We start from the raw sequence: 21,141 nt of genomic DNA on the forward strand, positions 1-21,141 counted from the left end.
CATGGCAAAAAGGTTCAATGTCACTGACCCATATATTTTTACTAAAAGTTATTTATTATTTAGTATGTATATATTAATATTTGCATATAGTGATACTCTTGTCGATGGTACTTTCTGTTTTTAAATAACAGAGTGACATCTAGTGGTTCACAGGAGTTCAAACTGTTGATGGGCCCCATTGACTTCCATAGTATTCCCCCCCCCCATACTATGGAAGTCAATGTTTAACCATTAACTGTTTGGTTACCCATATTCTTTAAAATATATTCTTTTGTGTTCAGCAGAAAAAATAAACTAACTCAGGTTTGGAAAAACTTGAGGGTGAGTTAATGATGACACAATTTTCATTTTTAGGGTGAACTATCCCTATAAGTGTTCAATTATTTGAGCTTTTCTGTGCTGGAGACTATCAGCGTTTTAAAAAGAAAATATTACCAGTTTAAAGCATTAGACGCAAATAATAATAATAATTTTGAACTATATGCAAACATCACAAATATCTCATACTATCTTTATGTAGCATATGCTTTTCCTGTGACTAATTTTACAGAACTTATGCATGATTCTCCAAGCTCTTCGTCATAATTATAAGGGCTTTTAAAAACATATTTATAGAGAAATAAGTAAAACGTATAAAATTACCTGCAGGTGAAACATACAGAGCTGAGCAAAAATCACTAAACTACAGAAATTCTTTACTTTTCTAGGCTTGTAAATAATTATTTAATTACTAGTGGGTATTTGTGTTGTTTGTGGCTATAAAACAGCAGTGTCAGTTTTTGTTGCAGCTACATCTATGAGATCATCAGAGGACCAATAGAGTAAAATAAAAATGATTAAGATGTGCAACTCTTGTCCACTAGTTGGCGCTAGTGTTTATGTTTCCTTTCAGGGTGGTTATGCCTACTCAACCGTGTAGGCTATATGAAACAGGGAGGAAGGGTAGTACGGTTTTGGCAGTTTCATAATCCTAAGACAAAAATAACACAAAATAAACCCTCATAGCCTATATTACCCTTTGTAATGCTGATCTCACAATATACTTTGAAACCTTTACAAAAGTGAGATCACAAAAACAAAAAGCTTATAAAAACAATAAAAATGTTAAAGCTTTTCAAATTAATGTTACTTCCCTAATATTATAGGAATAGGGCACTTATTATCCCAATATATTTGTCTCTTTTTTGATATGTTAATTTTAGGTTTTAGATGTTTCACATACTCTGAACTGTAGCCTACAATTAGCCAACTTATATTAGCCTTAAGTAGACTACTTTTTGCATTGTACGTCTGTAATTGAACTAAAAAAATAAAAAAATGCAAAGACACTTCCATAGGATACATTTAAATTGAGTATCTTCAAAATAACAATTATTAGAATCGAAATAAGAACAGATGCTGCATTAAGAACAGTCTTTATTTTTTCACGTGACCCCCCACCACACACACACACACACACACACACAATTTTCAAATATACAATAGTTCCTCTAAAAAATGCATGAAATTTAAATAGAAATTTAAAAAGCATTAAAGGGGCGTTTCATGTTAAAAAAACATCCCATTTCACTTTTTTTATTTCAAAGATATTAAAATTAAATTATTAGCTTTCACCGTTTTTTTTTCATTTCCTGGTGAAAGCATTTGTAGGCATCCAGCCTACTCAAATGACGACTAGCCTACTCAAATTGAACAGGTAAATTTGATTGCCACAATGAATAAAAACAAATCAGTAGAATTCATGCTCAATTTTAAAATGTCAATGTGGTTTGCAACTCTTTGTAGGCTACTTGAAGTAGAATAGGCCTATTAGATTTCTAAAATAGCTGCAAATAGCATATAGGCATGACAATATTTACAGACTTAAGAAATTCTTACAATCGCTACTTTTATGACATAAAAGGCTTTAAAATATGTTGACACTCTTAACCAAATCGAATAGGGAGCCTAACTAATCGTATTTTATTTTTATTTTATTTTTTTATTTATTCATTCGTTCATTGCGTTTTACAACATTTTTGTTCTTGTTTCCATGAACGAATAAAAAGGAAGAATAACAAATCTTGTAATACCTGTCGCTATTTATGCACATCAAAAGAAACAGAAAAAAAACAACAACAAAAAAAAAACTGAAAAAAAACAAAACAATAACCAGCTGCTTTATGAATGGATCAGCCCCAATCCTCACCCCAATCACCAAATATTTTCAGTAATACCTATCTTTACTCTTAATTAAAGGCTAGGCTACTGATAAACTTATAGCTAGCTACTTACCCCAACAAATAATCAAAACAACAGACGTTACGTACATTCATGTAATGCCTTAATAAAACAAACAGTTCTGGTCTAAATATAAATATGATGGTGCAGATTGCAGAAACTGAATGCAATATGGTCGAATCCCATTGCTGCAATCGAAAAGATGACAGTGTCCACTCCTGCAGCATCCGTTCAGTTCAGGATCCGCATACCACCATCGCATCCTGACTATGATCCTGACCGCATTTTTCTCGGCTTGCATAACATATCGCGTGATTTACTAGGTTAGTAACGTGAGGGAAAGGACAGCACGAGAAGGCGGTGCTGATGATGGTAGGAGGAGATTGTGCGCCGTCGTCTTCCGCGTTTCCCGGGATTTCAACCACTGTCCTGATTACATCGTGTCCTCTCCTTGCACGTTTTTACGTTCAGCCCACCCTCCCAATTCAGATAGTTGAAAAGAAAAATAATTGAATCAATATACAGGCCTCGCCGTCCCCCCCCCCCCACCTCCGCCGTCCCCTCTCCTTTTTCTCTCTTCCCCTTTGCAAATAACAACCACCGCCTTCGGTTCTCCACATGCAGCATCGGAGTCCTGGGCCGCGGCGTACCGGCTCCAGCCATGTCGGCGAGGAATACAGCGACTGGCGGCGGTGACGGAGCGACGGGGGAAAAGACAGGTAACGCCGCCTGAAACAATATGAGTTAGTCCACCCTAGATTGGTCCGCATGAAGCGGAGAGAGTCGGTGTAATTGCGCTGTGTGCCGGCCGGGCGGAGGAGAGGGGAGATCTCGGTGTTCCCCGCTGATTGGTTTGCACACTCGCGTTCGCAGCGAAACTAGGTCAGTAGTTCAGTAGAGCAAACTCTAGCAAACACAAGCAGGGATGCGTAGGAACTGATCTCAGAGGCACATTTGGATCTTTAACGCCGCGTTTAATCCTATATTCGGGGTTTAATGTGACTGACAGGCACGTATTTTAAATGTAGCATATGTTTTTTATGTATATTTTGCGCGGCCTTGGCTGATTGGCTGCCGTCGCCTTCAGTCTGTTCAGTTTGTTGTTGCTAATTCTTTAAACGTCTTAATACATTTATTTACATGCTACTGGTGACTTTTTCTTGTTTTGGGAACTTTGTTTCTTTTATATGGCCAACTATTCTTTATAGGCTATATTTTCCTAAACCTACTCCGAGGATCGAAATAAAAGAATCGGACCCGATTTACTGTTTACATTTGCGGGTTGGAAATCTTAAATAATGTAGCTGTTCTGTTTGCCATTCTGATACATGTTTAATTATTCCTGTTCCCTACCAAATATAGCTATTCTTTTATAGTAGCTACTTTTGAGGAAGAATATTTGTAGAAATAAGTAGGCTAATGTTTTGAACTCAGCACTCAATTGTTCAACACAAAAGATACAAAGTAATCAGAAATTAAATAAAAAATCCTGACTATTAAGAGATATAAATGCGTTTTGGCCGTAAATGAAAAACAGTACATGGTAAACAAACAGAAAATTTGATGACATTGACTGATTCCTTCATTTATTTTTAGAAAATAGGCTACAAATGATTTACACAAGCCCCATGTGTATCTCTAATTGTTGTCATAGCCAATCAGAAAGTAGCCTACAACATTTTTTGGTTTATTTTAAGATCGACATGTTCTCGCTTCTCAACCATAGCCTATAGCTTACAAATAGAATATAGGCCTATCATGTTCATTATCATTATATGTTCACCATCACTTGCAATGCTGTTTCATTGACATGAGACCAAAGGAATGACAAACCACTTTCTTCTCACTGTTTTGATAGTGAAATGAGTTTTAAAGATCACAAAATCACTGTTTAGCACAGATGCCTTTCCCCTAGTGAATTCAGTGTCCTCTTTAATGAGTGAAACTGCATGTTGTTGTGACGTAAATGTGAATCATTAGCATTGTGAGGTCATAGTGCTGCCTGATGTAGTCTGATTTCTTGTAACGTGACCTTGTAACGTGACGGTTGTGTAATATGTAGGTCAAACACTTACACAGCGCACGTGCAGACTTGGGCTGTGATGCCCTCCTTCAGGCGTTGCTTTCTCTTTTCAGCCTAACTCAATCAGTGAGCCTTTGCATATCTAGCCTATAAACCATCCGAAACAAAGCTGTTTAATGTAATAGGACAATTGTGCTAATAATTCCTGCTAAACGTGTAACCTAAATCTGCTGCCAGTTTGGTTTGTCTGGTCTCGTGACAGACACCCCCCTCCCTTCCCCAACCCTGAGAAACGTGACTGGAATGTAGGGTCTTATCTGGAAAGTTTGTCTCTTAGGTAACTGGCCTTTTGAGTTATAGATTCCAGTCATTTCACTGATAGGTGTTTTTTCAAATAAATTATAACTTGGCTCACAAATAAATGCACTTGCCCTGGCAAATTGTCTGTGGGAATTATTCATGGAGGAACAAGACAGCATAACATCAATACCTTCATCTCTTAAAGGGGTCATATAATGGTACATGCACTTTTTCAAGTTTACTGTACTGAAATCAATGTGTGTTGGCAGTGCCTGTACACAAACATCATATAATGATAAAAATCCATCCAGTGTTTTTCTTTTAATCTCCTTAAATGTTTTCCCCTGCCTCAAATTGAGCCATTCGTTTTTGTGACGTCAATAAAACGGACGCCCCTCCCACGATTGTTGATTGACAGCAGCGTTTCAACACAGACCCGCCCTCGCTCGTGAGCGAGCTGTCAATCATACTCAGCGTGGACCGGCGCGGTCATTGTTGATGCTGGAGCACTGTCTATGAGCAGAATGGCGTCTAAGCGAAGTGGTGTTCTATTCTATTCTTGGGTGAAATAACGAACACAGTCATTTTAATGTTCCTAAATCCGAACCGCTTAAGACGCAGTGGCTGAGTTTGTTTTCGAAGGGAATATTCCCCACGATCAACGTCAATGCTTTCATGTTTGCGCGAATCATTTCACACACCAGACTGCTTTATAAACGAGGGTCAGTATAAAGCTGGTTTTGCTAAGAAGCTGCTCCTGAAAAAAGGATTGGTACCAACTATTTGTGTTCCTGCTGAACCTCTAGAACAACTGAAGTGAGTGTAACGTTTTATTAACCTTTATATTAATATTTATATTAATCTTTGCAAATCGCTAGCTGCACGGTTCACGATGAATGCGGCTAAGGTTTACACTCAGGGTACATTACGGCATGTTTTCTACGACGTTCTCAATATAATTCATAATCCCACGTTTATAATGAACAACGCGTTATGGTTATTGTGTTACAAACGGTGTACACAGAACAGAGGGGCGGGGTGAGCAAAGCTCATTATCATTTAAAGTCATATCCACTGAAACGGCGTGCTGAAAACAGAGCTGTTTTTGACCAGGTAAAATAAGTGTTTTCTTACAATACTAATGAGAATTTTTAATTAAAATATATTACAAACTTTTAATTTAGATCCTAAAGAATCATATTAGCTTATACAAAAATGGCATTATATGACCCCTTTAATGATTTAATGTGGGGTATACCTCAATGACTGACAATACATTTTCATATTTAAAAAGAGAATAAAAAAAAAAAAAAAAATGCAATAGAAAAATGCACATAGAGTGAGCTGGATTCTTCAGAGTTCTACAATTATAATATTCTTTATATATTTAATACATTATTTATTATATTTAATATAATATAATATATAGTTAAAGTTAAAAAAAGTTAAATGTTAAAGGGGTCATCGTGTGCAAAATTCACTTTATGGTGTTTGCATATAAATGTGTCTTTGCAGTGTGTGGACACAACCACCATACAATGAAAAAAAATCCATTTACTCCTTTTTTTAATCCTCAAAAAGTCTAAACACTCTCAATAATCAAGCAGTTTGGATTTTCTGAGCACTATGATGTCAAATGCTCATGCTCCGCCCACGGCCACTGACGGACTGTCCCGTATTAGCATATTTCTGCCCTCAGCTAATTGACACCCCCCAGTTGCTTATCATTTAAAGAGACATGCACTGAAACAGGTCACTGTGAAGAAAGCTGTTTTTGAGGAGGTAAAAAGGGTGTTGTTTTACACAACCATTGAGAAATTTTTATCAAAGTATAGCCTATTACAAACTTTACATGAACACCCTAAAGAATCATACCAACTTGTGGAAAATGGGCATCCGATGACCCTTTTAAAACAAAGTTACACAATATGCATTCGGTATACGAGATGAACCGTATATCGTGCACGAGATGATGCATGATGAACACCATAATTAATAAAAAATATATATATGTATCTATGTATTGTCGAGTTGACTGGAGACCCCCCCCCCCCCCCCCCCCCTTTGTTATATTCAGACATGATTCACTAACACACAGACACTGACTGAGTGTTTTTGACCAAAGAATTTGGAAACATTTAGGATTCAGAAGCATATGTATGTTATTCCTGCAAGAAAAAAAGAAAAGAAAAAAATATATATATAGGCTATACACTCATATTATGTAAACAACAACTTTTAAATAGGCCTAGGCTAGATGTGATTAATCGCAATTAATCGATTTGACAGCACTTTTACTATATATTTTTTTTATTAAATATTGACCTTGCTGTTCATTATACATGGTATATTGATCCCTTGAATAACTAATGCATATTGTGTAACTTTGTTTTAACTTTTAACTTTAACTTTGTGTAAACATTTAAATGTTAGTTTAGTCCTTACTTTCAAAAAGTAATTCATCTTTTAAATTGTGTAGATGCCTACATGTCTTGACCTGAATACATAAAATGTTTTAATCAAAGTTCACAGTCTTTATGTACTCGTAAAAGTAGGTCAGAAGAACGGGGTGTACGATGCTTTTGCACTGTTTAATCAACACTTCGACCACTGCATGTCTAGCTGATGTAGATGTCTGATGTAGATGAAATGTGTTGCTACAACTGATTCTGAACTACAGGGAAGACTTTACGTCTCAGAGGGCCTTATTGTATGAAAGTCATGGAGAGCAAGCATTTGTTGTATTAGTCAGTAAATTTGTTTATGAGAAATGTTATCGCAATTTATAATCTACTCTTTTTAAGGAATAAGGAACTGTATTTTAGTACAGTTAAAATGAGAATGATTCAGCTGAGCATTTAAGATTGTAGTTTTAGTGGGTCATTCCTCCTGTAAGTGTTGCATACACACTTTGTCATGGTCCTTGAAGAGGTTCTCTGATTTGAATGTTGAGGCTATTTTGAGTGTGCATTTTATTAAACTGAATGGAGGAGTTCTTTTCATGGTCTCGTTCTCAAGGACCTCTTTACAAAATTGTTTTTAAATCCTAGAGATCATTGTCCGGACTAGTGATTGTTTGGCTGTCAATCTTTCAGATTATCCCATCACAACTCTTTGTCAGTTTTATGGCTTGCACTCGACTTCCTCTCCTGCCAAAGAGATGGTTTCCGGTTGCCTGTCTAGACATCAGAATATCATGTGATTGTTGATTATGCTATTTGGATGTTAAGCATTTTAACTGATTGGCTTGCCTAGTTTCACGTTCTTGGTTATTCATGTTTGTATAGTGATTATTTATGTTAAAGGAGTAACAGCATCAAGCAAGTTTATCCAGTTTATAACAAACCCACATCAAATGATTTCTTGACGAAAAAGCGTGAGACTGAAACTCATGTGATCTATTAGAAATATGTATGGTTTGTAAAAAGAATGATACTTTTATATAGCAACATAATACTTTTATTGTTACATTTTTAAGTTAGTTTAATTAGTAAAAGCTTTTTAAAATAGTGCTCTTATAGCTTATGTATGTGGCGGTTATAGCCCTGGATTAATTGCCTAATTATCAAAATGATTAAGTGTTCTAAATTGCCAGCTGTGGAGGCAAGGCACTTTTGTAATTTGTTAGAAAAAAATTGTCATGACTCATGTCTAAACTTGAATACCTTTTTTAAACTAATTTGTCAACTAAATTTCTAGAGTAAAAATTGCGCGTTTTGAAATTGGGGAAAGTTGAAGTCATTTTCACATTAATATGAAAAAGTCTGGAAATAAACATCAGTGCCTTCTGAGTTTTGCTTTCGTCATACAGAAAATCGGCTGTTTATTGCCAAGATGCTTCAACTGGCTTGGTTTGTGGTTTTAAACAACCTAGACATTAGTAATCGACATTTTGGCTTTAGTGACAGGAATGCACCAGTGTTTTATTCAACCATGGGAAGAATTAGCATGGTTTTTCATCTGATTCATCCATCATTTGCATTTCAAATTTAATAAGGCACTATACCATTTGTCAATTTCACACTTAATCAGTAACCATAGTTTTTATTTTTAAGATTAAACCTCACACAACAAATAATTGCAAGATGTCTGTTTATTTAAAGGTGACCTATAATTCAAAATTGAATTTACCTTGGTATAGTCAAATAACAAGAGTTCAGTGCATGGACATGACATAGAGTGAATCTCAAACTGGACTGTTTTCGCGTTCTCATTTAATTCACGTTTATGAAAAACACCCCTGAAAAATGGTCGGTTCTCCACACAATACCGACTGTGACGCAATAGTCGGGATCATTAATATGTACGCCTCCAAATATTTGCATAATGCCATCAATGCCAGGCGGAACTGCGCAGCCGAAGCATGGCAGTTGCTCAGTGTGGATGTACACATGAACACAAAAGTATTTTTTAGTTCCTTCATCTGGGCCTCTGAAGAAACAATGGGTTAATTTTATTTTCTCTGGAAATTTCCAAACATTTCACGACTGTTTACTCAACTTGGGCCAATACAGAGCTGGCCTCGGATCGAGCTACCAAGCAACACTTTCTGATGTGTAATTGTTCAAGTTCAGACAGGTAATCTTTCTCTCAAAATCGTTCAATACTGTTTATGCATCAGTAAGTCAAGCCAGTGACTAAAATATCAGCTTCACATCGTTTCTTTTAGTAGGATGAAAATAATCCTATTTAAATTGTGAACAAATTATATACAGAAAGCGATCAAAGAACAATCTTTCCACACAGCGCGAGTTTATCTGGACACTTGCCAAACTCGTTATGAAATCAATGACGCACGTTACTGCACAACGAAGCTCTTACTGTATTTACATCATCGTGTTTGCATTGGTGAAAGCAGAGAGAGTGCAGAAACTGCTTTGCAATGATAAGATCTTCATTCTCGCGATCAACAGACTGTCATCTGCTCAATGCTCATCACGGCAACATTTTATGTGATGGGAATAGATCTAAATACTTTAAAAACATCTCACGATTCGTTAATCTCGATAGCTGTTATAGTAAAAACGTATAATAGCAGTAGTAAAAGTATTCGGGAGAGAGTTTCACATGTAATGCGTAGCTATTTCATATGCAAGCATGTCAGCCAATCACAGCAGTGGCCGCAGTTACACTGAATCCCACAGCAGACACGCCCCTTCAAACAGAGTGTTCAAATCAGAGGCTAAAAGCAGGCTAGGAAAAATGCCATTTATTTCTAAATTATGATTATTTTTTATCTAAAAAACATACTAACATTATAAGGGTAACCCAGGAAACATTATACAATAATAAAAAAAAACATTCTAGGGCACCTTTAATCTATTTCATGTGTATATATATATATTTATTTAGTTGTATTTGGCAAGTAGCCATTTCATAAGTGGAGTAATCTACATTCAGCCAGTCATTGACAGAAAATAAATCCATTCAGGTCGATGGCAGACCCCTCTGCCCTCAATTCTGACTTTTTTTCTCACAATTGTGTCTGTTGGTCTTAGAGGCTTAACGCAACAGGTGAAGCAGGTGGGACAACAGACTGCACTGTGAAAGCCTGTTCATGAATAAGTTGCTCTGCTCACAGGGAGTTTGTGAATGGATTTTGGTGGTCAATGGCAATAACAGATGGCAAATACAGCTTCATTATGTCCTTTGGTGGCAGGTAGTGTTGCAGAGTTTGATTTTAAAAAAAAAAATCATACCAAAGTTTTTTTAACAAACACTATGATCACCTTATGTGAAGTGAGTTTTTTTTCGAGTTATACGGTCAGAACATTCAATTCTGATGTTAAAATAATTAGTTTTTTTGCTCAGAATTGCAAATTAATGTCTCACAATTCTGACTTCATAACTCGCAATTGCGACTTTACAGTATATCACACAACTCTGAGAAAGTGATATATTGATTGAAAATGAAAAGCTGATTTGGCAGCGTAAGTTATTGTGATACCCATCTTAAAGATGAGAAAGCGTATAACACGATGTAATGACCTGTCTAAGCTTAGGCCGCGAATCACAAATCATTCTTCACTCACAAAACCTCAAAGATGCCAGGTAGATAACTTAACCATATTGACATATTTAAAGATTTGTAGGACACAAATACTATGATCAGCTAACAAATGACGTTATTGCACCTTGTGTTTACCTGTGTCAAACAATAAGCTGAACAATCACTTTAAAGGGATACTCCACCCAAAAATGACAATTCTGTCGTTGTTGCAAACCTGTATGAGTTTCTTTCTTCTGCTGAACACAAAGGAAGATATTTTGAAGAACGATTGGAACCAAACAGTTGTTTGGCACCATTGACTTCCATAGTAGAAAAAAAAAGTCAAAAGGTGCCAAAGTTCCAATCGTTCTTCAAAATATCTTCCTTTGTGTTCAGCAGAAGAAAGAAACTCATACAGGTTTGCAACAACTTGAGGGTGAGTAAATGATGACAGAATTTTCATTTTTGGGTGGAGTATACCTTTAATGCTTAACTCAGGTTGATGAAACGCAAAATACTACCAAGGTGTGGTGCCAAAAGTGTGCTAAAATCGATTCCCTGACCTACTTTCATGCACGTTTGTCACATTTCTTGCATAATGGTTGAAGTAAATTGAGTTTGGACATGTTTCTCATGCAGCTCTATGGTAAGAGCGTAAAGTATAGCCTAATGAATAATTAGCTCACCTTATGACATAATCATCAAGTAGTGTTCAGACTGAGTGACCTTTTTTTTCAAGTAATTTAGTTGGACTATCTAGTACTGACTTGACTACTGAGGCACTTTTTCAATGTGTGGGTGTGTATTGCTTTTAATGCTTTTAAAGAGTATAATTACACTTACAATGCATTTGTTTTGATAAAGAAGCAGGTAATGTTAATATGTTGAGTGATGTTTTCGTTTTGAGGTTGAATACTTACTACTTTGGAATATAATTGTTCCATTCCTCCTACTCATATGCATGTATGTATGCACGTGTATGCGTTTGAATGGTCCTTGAAAATCTTCACATCAGTATGAATAGTGAGTCAGTGAAATGGCAAATGGCTTTCTCTTGTGCAAATGACATCACACAGTTGTCATGAGCGCTAGCATCTAAATGCAGGTCAGTGGAGTCCAGATAATATCATGAGCCAGTGAAAGACGGAGCTCTTCGTTGTTGGGTGCGGCCTTCCTATCGCCCTCATAAAACCAAATAATCCCACCGCAGATCTTTACTCCAGCACACAGGATTAAACATCAGGTTGTTGCCGATCTGTTAACGTCTATTTAGGTCACAAGGCTTGCAGAGGACTGTTAAATATAGGAGCCAGGGCCACAAGCTGTGTTCGGCCTGGCCCGTGCCATTGTCGCCCGATCCTAATGGCACTGTGAAAACACACACACAGTACACACGTGTACACATGCCCGAGGACGAGTGTGTCTGTTGGTCTTAGAGGCTTAAAGGAACAGGTGAAGCAGGCGGGAAAAACAGATTGTACTGTGAAAGCCTGTTCATGAATAAGTTGCTCTGCTCGCAGGGAGTTTGTGAATGGATTTTGGTGGTCAATGGCAATAACAGATGGCAAATACAGCTTCATTATGTCCCTTGGTGGCAGGAAGTGCTGCAGAATTTGATTAAAAAAGTCACACTTCAGTTATTTGAACAAATACTATGATTAAATTTTTCGATTGAAGTTATTATTATTATTATTGATTGTCATCATAATAATAATAATTACAATTTATTATCATTATTGAATTTTATAATATAGTAGTAACATTTCTGTTTACATTTCATTACTTTACTTTACTTTGAGTTTGGTAGAAAATGTTTGTTTGTTGTTTTTAATATGCTTTCCATTAATGTTGTCATCCCCTCTTCGGTTCCCCAGTTGTGTTATTTGATTTGTATAGTAATAATGTGGCAAAAATGTTCAGAGTTGCACAAATAAAAAAAGTAAAGAGTAGCTGCCTGGTGCATTTTGCATTCACAATGCATTTCAACTCCGCAAAATCATGTCATGAACCAAGCCACCTGCTAGAGTTTGTGTGGAGTACTTACCCTTTAACTTTGAATATATTTGTTTAAATTGCACTCTTCTGCATTTTAATAATCACACTAGGCCAGAAAGCCATGGATTTTTTTCTTTCGATAAATAGAAACCAAAACTGAAATGGTATCTATTGACGTTGAGATTTTTTTTCCATCAGATTATTTTGCTTTCATTTGAAAGAGTAACTAAATTCTGCTGAGTAAAAAAAAAACTTTTTTTTTTTTTTTTTTTTTTTGCTAAATCTATTTGATTTGAACTCAACGGCTGTATGGTGTAACCTAGGTACACTGCCATAAAGGCTTCTGGTTTTGAAGCTTTGTTTGTACAGGAAGCCAAAGAACATATATTAATTGATGTTTCATTGTCTAAATAGGCCGAAAGATGAGCATAAAGGAAAGAGTGATGCAAGTTGCGGTGGTGAAGTAGGTTGTCTGTATTGTGCTTTTGGTCGGCCTGCCTCAATACAGCAAGTAGCTCTCTCTGAACTTCCTCTGTTTCTAAGAACCAGGTGTAAACTGGGTTTCTGGGTTTTAAGATTACACTCAAAATGTTTTTTCTTTTCTTGTGACTGCTTTCACAAGATAAAAAAAAATGTCCTGTTTATTATTTAGGTCGCCACACAGACAAAAAGTATCATTCTGAATTCACATAAAAATCCTTTGACTATTTGTGTGCCGATTTCAGATGGTCTGATTCTTTAGATGTCTGTTATGAAATCTATTCCACGGTGTCCTGGTTCCAATATGTAGCACGTAGTTGAACATCCTGCCTACTTCAAAATGTTTTGGCACGTTTCTTTTTGTCACTTTACTAAAATAAATCCCTCCCACTAATGGCAGGAGATGCATTAGAGGAACCCCAGGGCCTCTCCGTCTCTCTGTCTGGTTTGATGACCCCCACCTCAGTCATCGGCATGGCCTCAGGCATGGAGCTGCCCAGGAAACGGAAAGGCAGCATGGACATCCCGTGAGTACATTTTTAAATATTTTTTATTTATTTGTCTCTAGTAGTTTGACAAAAATATGACAGCAGTTCTGTGCATATCACAATATTATTATTTTTGCAGTAAAATCAAATTAAAGATGAAATGTTTTGTATATTAACAATGTAAATAACAGTATGGTATTGCCTTTTTTAAATAATAAAACATTAAGTTAAAAATAATTACTCCAATGATTTAAATTTTATTTACCGGTACACAATTTTTCAGAAGTTGTTTTATTTTGAAAGAAATTAATACTTTTATCCAGCAAGGAGCACAGATTTTTTTTTTAAGTTTGTCAAATGTGACATTTATAATTTATATTCCAAATAAATGCTGTTCTTTTGAACTTTCTATTCATCAAGGATTCCTGGAAAAAAAAATGGATCACGGTTTTCACAAAATAATTAAGCAGTTCAACAGTTTTCAGCTGTAATAATAAAATCAGCATATTAGAATGATTTCTGAAGGGTCGTGACCATTTTAATTTATTAAAGAGTTATTTGAATTTATAATAGTATTTCACAATATTACTGTTTTACTTTATTTTTGATCAAATAAATGCTGCTTTGATGAGCATAAGAGACTTCTTTCTTTGAATGGTAGTGTAATTTATTCCTAAAGTTTACATTTTGTTAATTTTTTATCATTTAACTCTATCTCCTTTGTATAGTTTATTTGTTTATTAGGAAGGTGATAGACACAAAGCAAAAGTCATGTTTGTTCATAATCTTCATATTGTATAACTTTATAACATGAATACAAATAGTTAGTTCTGTCTCTTAATTCTGATTGGTCACTTGTACATACTTGCATATCTGTTTAATTATATTTGGCTAATTGAGAAGTTGTACTAAAGCTGTAAACAGCTGATCTTTTGGGTTTTGCCTAGCAATATATTGACTTACCTCTGCCTCTTTGATTTTTGCATTATTCTGTATTTTAATTTTGTATTTTTTGTAAAAAAAAAAAAAACAGTGCTTCCCACATAAATGACTATATATGCCATACCCCCACGCCTCAAGTGTCTAGAAAGAGTATATGTGTGTGTGAGATTTTGGGCTTTTTTAGCTGATTTGTATGACTAATAACCTCTTGTTTGGCCTGTTATCCCCTGTCCTGCTTTTCTGAATGAGTCGAGATGTGTTGGGAAGGGAAGTGCGTGGTCTGTGTATAATGTCCTCTTAGAATCACGGCAGCATTTCATGAGTCACTTTACTCATCTCACCACTTTGTTTCCAGAGAAACAAAATCTGCATCAAATCTAGACGAGGATATGGAGGATGATCAGGAAAGGTATTATGACCATTATCGATACGAAGCATGACTCTCCTTGATCCACAATTTTTTTCTTTATTTTTAACGTGTTTATGCCTTTTATTGTATTGTTTTTATAGATCAGAAGGAGATGACCAGCACTTAAAAATTAAGTGCATCAGGTACTTATTGTCTCTAAATATTTATGGGGATTATTTATTTGTAATTTAATTTATTTATTCTCCTTTACCCCCTTTATTTTTCTCCCTTTATTTATTTATTTATTTGTTCCCCCTTTTTATTTGCAATTTCAACTCCCATTGAAACTCAAAGACTAAAGTAGTTTGCTGTTTAGTGACGTTATATTTCAGCAACGTTGAGTACCGTGGTTCTTACAACATAATGTCATCTTGTAGGGAACCTCACAGTCAGATCGAGAAACGACGGAGAGATAAGATGAATAACTTGATTGACGAGTTGGCAGCGATGATCCCCACCTGTAACCCCATGTCCCGCAAGCTTGACAAACTCACTGTGTTACGAATGGCTGTCCAGCACCTCAAATCACTCAAAGGTACCTTAGACGACTGTCTTTAAAATTAGCTTTTTGTGTAGACTAGCATGCACACAGATTAATATTGAGCTTGAAAATGTATTTTTCCTCATGAAAATGTAATTAAAGCATAACAAACATTGTAATACAGTGATGAATGTTATTGTGGTGTAATGGAGTGCCTTTTTTTTCAGGAGCGACCAACTCCTTTGCAGAAGCCAATTACAAACCTGCATTCCTCCCAGATGATGAGCTCAAGCACCTTGTCCTAAGGGTAAATCCTACAATTTATAGAACTATGTCTTGAAGCTATGCATAATAGAGAAGAAATATCACAGTAAATTATTGATGATGTGGTTGGAAGGTCCTCCAAAAATAGCTTTTGGACATTTTGACGGTTTGCAATTGCGAAATGACAACGTTAAACCTAAACGATCTCTCCCTCTCTCTTGTCCAGGCTGCGGATGGATTTCTCTTTGTGGTTGGCTGTGATCGTGGAAAAATTGTCTTCGTCTCAGAATCTGTTTCAAAAATCCTGAACTACAGTCGGGTAGGAGAATTTGACTCTAAAAAGACCAACTATTTGCCAACTATTTTCAATGGAAAGTAGCTGAAGGCTGCTCAAAAAAATCACTAAATGTCACCAGATGACGTAATTCACCAACTGTCTGCACAGTTAACATCGGTTTTCTCTCAGCGCTCACATACTGTAATTTTTATATAATATATGGCCACCAAATGTCCAATACAGCTGTTCTCATTTACATATTTTCTGTCAGACCATGGAACGAGTATGATAGCTAGGGCTGGGTGTCGTAACACAATTTTCGATATCGATACCGATACCTTGACTTCGATACCGGTTCCTGAACGATACTTTTTTCGATACCAATTTTATGAAATCCGTTTTAACAATATTACACAATCTAAAAAAAAAACTTTTATTTTTTCAGTTTGTTAACTTTTTTACACTCATATTTGAGTCTGTAAAAAAGCACCAATGCTTAAGTTGTCAATGTTTCCTAATCATTTAACAACATGTAGCCTATTCTTTACTTCAATGAGCGCATTGTTTCTGCCTTAACTTAATGCATTGTTTAACAATGAAACTGAATGAAAATTAATTGAAATGCATTACACACTGTCACCTCTGATAACAGATCACTCTAAATTGTAATTTAGACACATACATTTTCTGTAAAGCTGCTTTGAAACGATATGTATTGTGAAAAATGCTATACAAATAAATGTGAATTGAATTAAATATAGGCTACTGGGGGCCGGGATATATGCCTCGCGCTCAGCACGCATAAAGCTTGCTGCAAAGCACTGGCAAAAGAAAAAATGTGTCGGGGAAAAAATAGCAAGGAGATATTTTAATTGTTTTCATTTCACGTTTATTGTCATTGTCATCCAGAGAACAGCAACGAAATTGTGTTCAGAGCATACAACAACCGTACACCAATAGACCTGTACCTTCTCCCTGAGGGCAGCAGGTGGAACAGATGATGGGCCGGGTGATGCCGGTCCCGCAGGATGCTATGCACTCTCTTCAGACAGCGGGTATCATAGATGGTACTAATCTCTGGGAGAGTGGTCCCAATGATTTTACCTGCTGTATTTACCACTCGTTGGAGTGCCTGCTGATGGGCCTTAGTGCAGCTGGAATACCACACTAAGAAGCCATATGTCAGAACACTGCTGATGGCACAGTTGTAAAAGTTGACCATCAGCTGTTTTGGAATCCTGGCGCTCCTCAGTTGCCTCAGGTAGTAGAGGCGTTGCTGGGCCTTCCCTATCACTGAGGTAATGTTGGTTCCCCAGGACAGGTCCTCGGTCACAGATACTCCCAAGAATTTGAAATATGGCACCCTCTCTACCACCTCATTGCCAATATAGAGAGGAGAGTGATTGGGTCTGCTTTTGCGGAAGTCCACAATAATCTCCTTAGTCTTTTTGATGTTCAAAGACGGGTGATTATTGACACACCATGACGCTAGATGTTGCACTTCAGTCCGGTAATCCGCCTCGTTGTTGTTAATGAGTCCGAGCACTGTTGTGTCGTCGGCAGATTTAACAATGAGATTGGAACAAAGAGAAGCAGAGCAGTCATGTGTAAATAGTGTAGAGCAAGGGGCTAAGCACACACCCTTGGGGGGCCCCGGTGTTGATTGATAGGGTGGAGGACAAGTGCTTGCCTACTCTAACACTCTGTGTTCGATTTGTCAGAAAGTCCACAATCCAATTGCACAGCGAGTTGTTGAAGCCAAGGTGGTGCAGTTTGGCTCGGAGTCTGAACGGCCGGATTGTATTAAAGGCCGAGCTAAAGTCGACAAAGAGGAGTCTCGCGTAGGTGTTCTTGTGCTCGATGTTCCAAATACATGTGGAGCACGATGGCGATGGCGTCCTCAGTCGACCGATTCCGTCTGTATGCAAATTGGTGTGGATCAAGTGATGATGGTATTGCGCTTTTAACGTGAGTGGTGACCAGCTTCTGAAGACACTTGGCAGGAATGGAGGTGAGTGCCAACGGTCTATAGTCATTTAGATAAGTGGCATTTGACTGCTTTATTAATAAACAAGTGCTTACTGAGTGTGTTGGCTGCAAAGATGAATATGGCGATGCTGACTCGTCATTCCTGCAATAGTGACTGCGCGCGCGATATATGGATTACATAATCAAACTATTTATTTCTAATTGTTTCGTGTAAAAGTAGACATATTTTGACCGTCTATAGGCCTATTTGTCATGTCTGTGAGGCAAGTATAATATATAGCCTACGCCGAGTTTCGGTTCATTTGTGACGCGCTTCAGTTCTTGCAGTCGAAGACGGATAAACTTTATCACAGAAGTGTATTCTGTGCACTTTGCATTCTATGCACATGCCCCCACAGAAGAACATTTTGAAAAATAACCCCTGAAATGATGACTTCTGGTGAATATTGTATGCTATCATACATTATAGCATATTATAATGCAACTTATTAGGCCTATAGATTATAATACGTTTTATTTTTAACTTAAACAAATACAACATATAACATTCAAAACTCATCAGCTTAGACTGCATTTGAAGAAAAATAAACACAACAGTTTTCTGTAGCCTTGTGCGAACTTATTCAATAGAATTAGACTTCTAGAATGTTCTTTCCAGTGCAAAAAAATAATATTTTTAATTTAGTAGTTTTTCTTATCATAGCCTACAAACTCCTTTTCCTCGATTTACTGAAGCCTATATGTAAAACGCATTTGCAGCTGCACAGCTAGCACATTGAGCGTCTGGCTCGCTCATAGGCTGTGCTGCGGCAACTGCACATCCAATGGCGCGGGCGACTGACGTGCGACCAACGAGCCAACTCTACGTCATTACATATCAGAGCCCGTCAAGGGGACATGGCCTCAGCGAATTTGCCATTATAGCAGGTCTTCGTTTATTCGTAGTCTGTCTGACATATTAGAAGCTATGTGTCTATCATGGATTTGCACTGAATTGATTCTCAAAAATACGGAACAAAGTGCATTCCCTATCAGTTCAATACGGAACAAGACTTTTATGTGTCAAATACGGGACGATTCCGTATTATACGGAACGGTTGGCAACCCTAGCTGTCACCCCACTTTTTGAGAATGGGGGTTAAAATGCACTATTCAAAAACTTAAATGGTTGTTATTCAAGAATGCTTTGGAATATATATACCTAAGTTTGGTCTTGTTTTAAAGGAAACATTTTGCAGATTATTGCTGTATGAAAAAGTTATGGAAGTTTAAATTTACAGTAAATCAAATATACTGTACTATATATATATTTTATTTTTATATATTTTTATTTTTATATTTTACTCTAAAATTACTATAAAATCAAAGCCATATATCTAACCTAGTTATGTTCCAAATTTGAAGTTGATATCGCAAAAATTGAAGTTCCCATGAGATTTTGTTTAGGCGTAGTACCAAAAATAGCCACCGGGCGACATACATTCCATTGAATTTAGTTGTATACGTTCTGCCTTAACAAATTAATACATTTCTGTCCAAATATCAATTCTGTCAATTAGAAAAGGTTTTGATCATAAATTATGAAATATAATGATGCCCAAAAGGGGAGGAGCCTGATAAAATAATTTAGAGTACCGTTTCTATGGTAAAGCAACGTTAAATTTCAAAATGGTTTTCACAGGATGAATTCTGAGTTTGTAAGCTTTCAAATGATACCTAATTTATGATAACTACTAAAATTTGTGATATAATAAAAAAAGGCGATTAAAAAAGATAATATTATATTTTAGAGGACAATATATATATATATATATATATATATATATATATATATATTATACTTTTTAGAGGATAATATTATATTATAATTTTTATTGAAAAATACTAGATTATATGTTTTATTATGAACTTTTAGCACGAAAACCAAAGTTTCAATTATTAAAGGTGTGTGCGTCAACTTTTTGTGACAAAGGTCAGAACTCCTGTTATGATGCAGATTTTTTTGAGGTGCACTCTTGTCAAAAATTCATCGGTTACTCTTCCTACATAATTTGTAGCAAAAAACAGCAGTCAAATATCTATTTAGCAGTCTTAGAGCTTTACAACGATATATAGATTGTCATAATTAGATTAGGATTTAATAGTAATATAGCGAAGTAAATTTCCGGCCTCCCGTATATGGAATGGTGACAGTTAAGGGGTTTTAAGCATAAGATTTTTGATTAAAGGGTTTTATGAGGTCACAAGTAACATAAATCAGTCTAGTATGTCCAAACATTTTACTGTTAGTATAATATTTGAAGTATTTTGAGGACCGTTTAAAAAAATGCATTAGTTTACCTGATGATAAACAGTTAAGCTGATGATATTGTGAACTGTTAGCAGAATATATTGGTCAGATCATGGCTCATTTGAATATTTTTCTCCCCAGACTGAGTTAATTGGACAGAGCCTGTTTGATTATGTTCATCCAAAGGACATTGGAAAAGTGAAGGAACAGCTGTCTGCCTCTGAACTCTACCCACGGGAGCGCCTCATAGATGCCAAAAGTAAGCATATTTAGGCCGTATAAATGTTGTTATCGGTATCAAGTTTGTGCATGCTTCCTAAATGCTTTTCTTAAGTGCTTAAACGGTTTTATGTCTTTCCGTGCACACTGTGTTCAACCTGCGAAATAAACAAAAGTAAACACTACCATTTAAAAGTTGTTTTGGAAAGAAGTCTCTTATGATCACCAAGGCTGATTTTTTTTTTTTTATCATAAATGCAGTAAAACTAATATTGTGAAATATTATTGCAATTTAAAATTGTAGTTTTCATTTTAATGTTTTAAAATATAATTTATTCCTGTGATGGCAAAGCTAGATTTTCAACATTATCACTCCAGTATTCAGTGTCACATGATGCTTCAGAAATCTTTCTAATACTCTGATTTGTTTCTCAAGAAACATTTATTATTATCAGTGTTCAAAACAATCACTGCTTAATATTTTTAAGGAAACTATGATACATTTATTTCATGATTATTTGATGAATAGAAAGTTCAACAGAACATTTATTTGAAATAGAAGTCTTTTACAACTTTATAAATGTCTTTACTGTCACTTTTGATAAATTAAATGTGTCCTTGCTGAATAAAAATCATACTGAACCCAAACTTTTGAATGGCAGTTGTATGTATGTATGAGTGTTTAAAGTGTTAGTTTATTATTCGCTCATAGTTCATTATTACCTTCCCACATGTTTCAAACCTGGATCCTGGTAAAGAAAGCACAATTAAAATG

General features: G+C 36.0%; 1 protein-coding gene across 3 annotated transcripts in view; it reads left to right on the top strand.

The window, feature by feature from the left end:
* Window positions 1-2,805: 2,805 nt before the first annotated feature.
* Window positions 2,806-21,141, top strand: part of bmal2 (basic helix-loop-helix ARNT like 2) — a 32,234-nt gene continuing 13,898 nt past the window's right edge. For 2 of the 3 annotated variants that reach the window (XM_056261228.1, XM_056261230.1), the window contains exons 1-8: window positions 2,806-2,938; window positions 13,404-13,534; window positions 14,793-14,846; window positions 14,948-14,989; window positions 15,224-15,381; window positions 15,555-15,634; window positions 15,818-15,910; window positions 20,289-20,406. In XM_056261228.1, the coding sequence (XP_056117203.1) occupies window positions 2,882-2,938; window positions 13,404-13,534; window positions 14,793-14,846; window positions 14,948-14,989; window positions 15,224-15,381; window positions 15,555-15,634; window positions 15,818-15,910; window positions 20,289-20,406 (733 nt within the window). In that variant the 5' untranslated portion in view covers window positions 2,806-2,881. Of the gene's footprint in view, window positions 2,940-13,403; window positions 13,535-14,792; window positions 14,847-14,947; window positions 14,990-15,223; window positions 15,382-15,554; window positions 15,635-15,817; window positions 15,911-20,288; window positions 20,407-21,141 lie in introns of all 3 variants that reach the window. The other variant, XM_056261229.1, reaches the window with a different exon arrangement.

This window comes from Rhinichthys klamathensis, unplaced genomic scaffold (genome assembly GCF_029890125.1).
Source record: "Rhinichthys klamathensis goyatoka isolate OS25496 unplaced genomic scaffold, OSU_Roscu_1.1 h1tg000181l_1, whole genome shotgun sequence".
In the NCBI taxonomy this organism is placed as follows: domain Eukaryota; kingdom Metazoa; phylum Chordata; class Actinopteri; order Cypriniformes; family Leuciscidae; genus Rhinichthys; species Rhinichthys klamathensis.